A 6,504-nucleotide genomic window follows, 5' to 3' on the forward strand; every position below is an offset into this window, starting at 1 on the left:
TAAACTAAAAAATTATATACATATGAGTACATTATACGCAAAATGAGATGTTTTCCGAGGAATTGGTGCATAGTTTTAATACATGAAAGAGTCCAATTAGAACATAACCACATGGTGGAAAGTGGTAAAGTGAAAAGTGTATAGCTGCGTATTAGCAGAGAGGGACAAGCATTATATTGGTTAAGGTTAGAACGAAATTGCCAAGAAATTAATTATAGAATCCCACACCTCGATCCCCACATAACTTCTCTCTCTCTTCTTCCCCTATAAATTTCCCAATCTTGTTTATAGTATAATCCACCTACTCTCGTACTATTATTCTCTATTTCTCTTTGCTCATACCTCCCTCTTTCCTCCTTAATTTCTATTTTTTGAAAAGTAATCATGCCTGCTCAAGTGATGCCTGAGAAAACATTTGTTAGGGTTCACTCCATAGGCAAGGAAATTACTTCTCCAAGCTTTACTAGAAGGTACTCCCTCTCTCCCAATTTTGTATAGTAGCTTTCCATTTCTATAACTTATCACAAGTTTCCAAAAGTTTTTCTTTTTTCTTTTTTAGACTATTCACTCAATCAAACTGTATCACAGAAAATAATATAAAGGCTAACATAATAAACTCTTCTCTCTCTCAATATATACTACTTAGCTGATGCATGCTTTTGCATGAAAAGCTGCAAACACCTTATTTTTCAACTTTTATAGCTCTTTTGAGGCTAAAAGTAGAAAGAGAAGGAAAAGAAAAAAGAAAACCCTTTTTTTTTTCTACGGATCTCTCTCCAGGCTTTAGATACTCTAGTCCACGTTGTATTCTTAGTAGTCAAGAATCAGCTGGGGTTGTCGACAACTTTATTGAACTGTCAAAACTAAAATCTTTCAACAATGTGAATGGGCACATTGTTCATCCATAAACGCGACATATTTCTATCACAAAATTTCCTATATTTTAATTTTTTACTCTCTAACTCATTTAATACCATCTTATCTAAAAACTTAAGTTATTAGAGAGAGTACGCTTTTATTTATTTAATTATATCGTTAATACGCCCTCTCACGTGAGAGCTTGATTCTTTTTATGAGCCAAGCATGTGAAAATTCTTTTTGATATTGGGTGATGGACAGGTGGTAAGACTCGAACCCAAAACCTCTCTGATACATGATGAAGTGTGTGACCATCTCACCTAAAAACTTAAGCTTATAGAGAGAGCACACAGAGGCAAAGCTATGATTTGAACTTTATGGGTTCTAAATTTTAAAACGACGACTTCAAGTTCTACCAACTGGGTTCTAAATTCAATATTTGTATACATTTAGTGAACTTTTTAACGAAAATACAATGTTTGAGCAAAAGTTACTGCGTTCGTCCGAACCCGAATATGGACTTCTAGTTCCGCCCCCTAGAGCACACTTTTATTTACTTAGTTATGTCTCTAACATCAGAAGGTTTCATTTTGATTATTCTCTTCCTACTTACTTGGAAATTTTCTAACACACACACACATATATATATAAATTCAAAACCTATAATTTCAATTATACAATGTATTCAGATTTAGAAATCTCAGACGTTCTAACCTATTAAATTTAAATTCTGAATCTGTCATTAGACTAAGACTCCTAAATCAGCTTTTTTATAATTAATTGTACAGGTTAGAAGGAAAGGTAGCGATTGTAACAGGTGGAGCTAGAGGAATTGGAGAGGCAACAGTGAGACTCTTTGCAAGACATGGGGCCAAAGTTGTAATTGCAGATGTAGAAGACAACCTTGGCAATACTCTATCAAATTTGTTATCTCCCTCAGTTACTTACATTCATTGTGATGTTACATCTGAAGAAGATATCAAGAACTTAATTGATTCAACAATTTCCAAATATGGGCATCTCGACATTATGTTCAACAATGCCGGAGTCCTAGGAAGTCAATCGAGCCACAAAAAGAGCATAGTTAATTTTGACCCCGACGAATTCGACCGTGTTATGTCTGTTAACGTACGAGGAGCTGCTTTAGGAATGAAGCACGCGGCCGGTGTAATGATACCACAGGGCTGCGGTTGCATCATTTCGACGTCTAGTGTGGCCGGAGTCCTAGGCGGGCTCGGGCCACATGCTTATACGGCGTCCAAGCACGCTATTGTAGGGTTAACGAAGAATGTAGCGTGCGAGTTGGGACGGTATGGAATTAGGGTTAATTGTATATCACCATTTGGAGTTGCAACATCAATGTTGATTAATGCATGGAATCATTGTGATGAAGATGAAGAAGAAGGGGAAATAAATGGGATGAATTTTGGAGTGCCTAGTGAAAAAGAAGTAGAGAAAATTGAAGAGTTTGTAAGAAATTTGGCAGATTTAAAAGGTACAACTTTAAGGGCTAAAGATATTGCTGAGGCTGCTCTATATTTAGCAAGTGATGAATCAAGATATGTAAGTGGTCATAATCTTGTGGTAGATGGTGGGGTTACAACCTCAAGAAATTTTGTTGGTTTGTAGTTCAAATTAATTTTTTTTTTACCTTTTCTATTTTGGGGTGGTTGGTAAGATTGGATTCCTAACTTAACGGGAGATTAGCACATTCATTTAGTTGATATAATTTCTTTCATAATCTTGTGGTAGATGGTGGGGTTACTACCTCAAGAAATTGTGTTGGTTTGTAGTTCAAAGTAATGGCATTTTTTCTTCTTTTTTGGGAGTTTGGTAAGATTGGATTCGTAATTTAACGTGAGATTAGCAAATTCATTTGGTTGATGTAATTTCTTCCTTTTTCCTTCTCCAACTTGCTTGAAGAAATTGTAAGATAGTGATATTTTTTCTGCATTTCTTCATGAAGAAAGTTATCATTGGTTGAAATTTCAAGAAAATCGTTCAATGCTGGCTACTTTGCTTATCCCGAATTTCTCATGCGCTATCTTTGAGAAATCGTTAGGATCGAAAATCGGGTAGTGCGGAATTTAGCCAAACAATGTTATAATGACAATAACAAAGACAATGCAAGTTGATAACAACGACAATTAAAATATATAAAGAAGACACAAATTAACGTGATTCGGTCAAAGTGACCTACGTCCACAAGCGGAGGGGCACAAATTCACTATATCAACAAGAGTACAAAAGAGCATACAAAATTAGAGTAAATACTCTAATTAATCCCAAATACCCCCGAGAGAATAACTTCACAAGATCACTCTAAAGAAAGGGAATCACACAAGTGTTTCCCAATACTCAACTCTCTTACAAATAACTCTCAATAAAGGAGGAGAGGAAGAAGTAAGAAATGAAGACTCAAGTCTTGTTGACGTGTCTAAAATGAACTAATGTCATTTTCTTTTATAGGCAAAAAAAGTCTTGGTCTCCAAGCTGTAAAAGAAAAGATACAACTTATGCAAATGATATCCACCACATAATGCAATATTTTTGAGTCCCAAAGAATATTGCGAACAGGGTCTACTTTGGAAATAGGCTTATGTTTATGCGAGATGGATTCCACTAGCCAAAATATTGGCCATATTACAAATTTCCACCTTGGCCTAATTTTGGTTGATATAGTAAATTTGCTCCACCCTCTCCGCAAAAGCCATATGGGCTAAATCATTCTTCATAAATAGCAATTAAGTTCAAGCACCAACTGGAAGAGGCTTTGTGAATATGTCAGCAAGATTGTCTCTAGTGTTGATCTTCTGAACAGAGACCTTTCTATCAGCAATGATTTTCTGGATAAAATGATACTTCATGTCAATATGCTTCGTCCTCTCATGATTCATTTAGTCTTTGGTCAAGCGAATGGCACTTTGACTATCACAATAAATAGTAATACCATCTTGGTGTAAACTAAGTTCAGCAAATAGACCCTTCAAACATAAGGCTTTTTTTATAGCCTCGGTCACTACCATATATTCTGCTTCAGTAGTAGATAAAGCTACTACATATTGTAATGTAGTTTTCTACCTGATAGTGCAAAAATAACGCAAAATATATAGCACGTTAGTGATCTTCTTTTGTCAAGATGACCACCATAATTAGAGTCTACAAAACCAACCAAAGAGTTAGTATTCTCTCAAACTCCAAACATGTATTTGAAGTACCTTGCAAGTATCTCAGAATCCATTTCACGGCTTGCCAATGTGCTTTACCGGGGCAAGCCAAATATCGGTAATGTTCGGCTAAAAAATACATGTATTTACCCATTGTTACCTCATATTCTAGTACTTTGAATTGCCCTTTGAGTATTAATTTTTTTACTTTGTGCTAAATATTATAATTTAACTGTATAGAAATAAGGCGTTGTGAAGATTAAGAGATTTGAAGCAAAATTGAATAAAACGCGGAAGAAAAAAAAAAGGAAAATAAAAAAATTAAAAGAATAAAAACAGGGGGGACACCCTTTGGGTTTTGTCCCTCCAAATTCAAGACAAAAAAAGAGAGGAGGAATTACAAATTGAAAAAACGCTATTGTATTATGCGCCAGGGCCATCGCGAGGCACTTCCCTGGACGCTCGAAGTGTGGATTTTTCCTATTTTGTTCGGGACAAGGTTATTTCGATTCTATACGGCTCAACTTGTATAAAAGGGGTTTTAAACCTATTTTGGAGGAGAGCACATTTTTTATAGTAACTTTTGATAAAGGGAGAGCACATAGCCACCGTGGAGGCCGGGTTTCATCTTTTCTTCTACAAAACTTAGTAATTTTTATGTTTCTTTATATGATTTGTTGTTTTGCTATCATGTCTATGTGGAGCTAAACTTCACGTTCTAGGGTTGTGGTTCTTTCATGACTATTGTTATTCGGATATTGATTTTGATTTCTTAGTTTATCATACTGGTTTATTTATTCAATCATGCGCTCAATTATTTGATTGCTTGATCATCAATTGAATACTATCTACGAATCTAGAATTGAACTCGATAGTGAGAATTCTAGATTGCATATAGCATTGAGTAGAGCAAGTTCTTGAACCTGGGCATCAGGGAACGGATTCGCGGTTAGGATAGACATATACTTAATTGCCTTGCTTGGTAGATTTACAGGAATTACAAATGTGTTCTTGTTAGTTCTAATTCCATAGACATATAGGCGTTAGTTTAGCATGAATAGGCGAGTAAGAACTCGACAGATTCTTATGAGAAATATTAACCATGTTAACTAATAAACTAGATAAATTAGTTAGTCAATTCAATTGAAGAATACAATAGGAATGTTAGATAGCTCATATCCCTAGATCATTTTCATCACATTGATAATATGAAAATCTGTTCTTCCTCTGTTTAAAGTTCATTAGTTATTTTCTTTTTAATTTAATTACTTTAACATCACTTCTTTTGGGTTTAATCCTTGTTTAGATAATTAGGATAGTCTAATTTAGTTAATAGTTAATCACAAGTCCTCGTGGGTTCGACATCCGACTTTTAGTCACTTTATTACTTGACGACTGCGTATACTTGCGTGTGCGTTTGACCGCAATAAGTTTTTGGCGCCGTTGCCGGGGACTTAGAATTAGCTATTATTCTAGATTAGACTTTTACTTTTATCTTTACAGATTTTTTTTGCAAATATTTTTATTTTTATAGCAATTTGATTTTTCTCTTAGTGTGTTCCTAGTTCTCTCAACATGACATCTGCAGATGAAATATCCGGAGGTAAGGTTATTGATGAAGACGCTTGGTTGATAGAAGACTTTTATGGCCCGTCTTTTTGGGTTTGTCATGACCTGAATTCTGGGAGGTCTGAATTTGAATGTGGGAGTAAGGGTTGGTATTGGGATGGATATTCTTGATTAGGCGAATATGCGGAACGACGTTGTCTTCTAACAACGTTGGTGAATGATTGGTCTAAGGAGAGAGATGAACTTGCACATAAAATTGATAATTTTGGCTTGGTTGCACATAACTTAGATGCAAATTTGAGTGCAAAGGTTGATGCGTGTAACAGTCAGCAATTTAATAATGAGTTGTGTGAAGTTGAAAAAAATCTTCTAGACCAAATTGAGGAGCTAAAACGAGAATACCAATCATTAGACCATGTTTTTCTTGAGGATGCCAATATTGAGAAGAGTGATCTAGAGTCATATGAGGGAGTAGATAACATTACTTTGGGAGACTTGAGTATATGTGAATATAAGGATGCAAATAGTAGTAAAATTTTCATGAGTTAGGGCGCATTAGACCTCGTTCCAATCATTTTTTCACATTGTGTTTAGATAGTAAGATAGTAATCAAGCCATTTGAGCATACGAGGGTGTCAAAATGTGAGTATGAGAGTGTCTATATTCTTGAATTTGTTGTGCCAAAAAGCAAAAATTACATTCCTCGTCTAAAGGCCGAGAAGTGTAGAGTGAAAAATTTATTACTTGGCCTGGTTATCTTTGTAGCCCCACCAAAGGAGCATAACCACAGACTAGATGCTCTGTTAAGGTACAATTCACAAGTTCAAGGTGGAGGCAAAAAGTGGTTCACGTCGTGCCGCGACGTTAAATTAGGCGCTAGTTGGGAGGCAACCCATTTTTACTATTTTTT

The 6,504-nt window shown here is 35.4% G+C and overlaps 1 protein-coding gene across 1 annotated transcript; it reads left to right on the forward strand.

Annotated features, from left to right (window-relative positions):
* The first annotated feature begins 302 nt into the window (after positions 1-302).
* Positions 303-2,681, forward strand: LOC104231568 (short-chain dehydrogenase reductase 2a-like). The gene is made up of 2 exons (XM_009784582.2): positions 303-470; positions 1,647-2,681. The coding sequence occupies exons 1-2, from the start codon at positions 385-387 to the stop codon at positions 2,485-2,487; spliced, it is 927 nt and encodes a 308-aa protein (XP_009782884.1). The 5' UTR covers positions 303-384; the 3' UTR covers positions 2,488-2,681.
* The last annotated feature ends 3,823 nt before the right edge of the window (positions 2,682-6,504 follow it).

Source organism: Nicotiana sylvestris, chromosome 12 (assembly GCF_000393655.2).
Source record: "Nicotiana sylvestris chromosome 12, ASM39365v2, whole genome shotgun sequence".
NCBI lineage: Eukaryota > Viridiplantae > Streptophyta > Magnoliopsida > Solanales > Solanaceae > Nicotiana > Nicotiana sylvestris.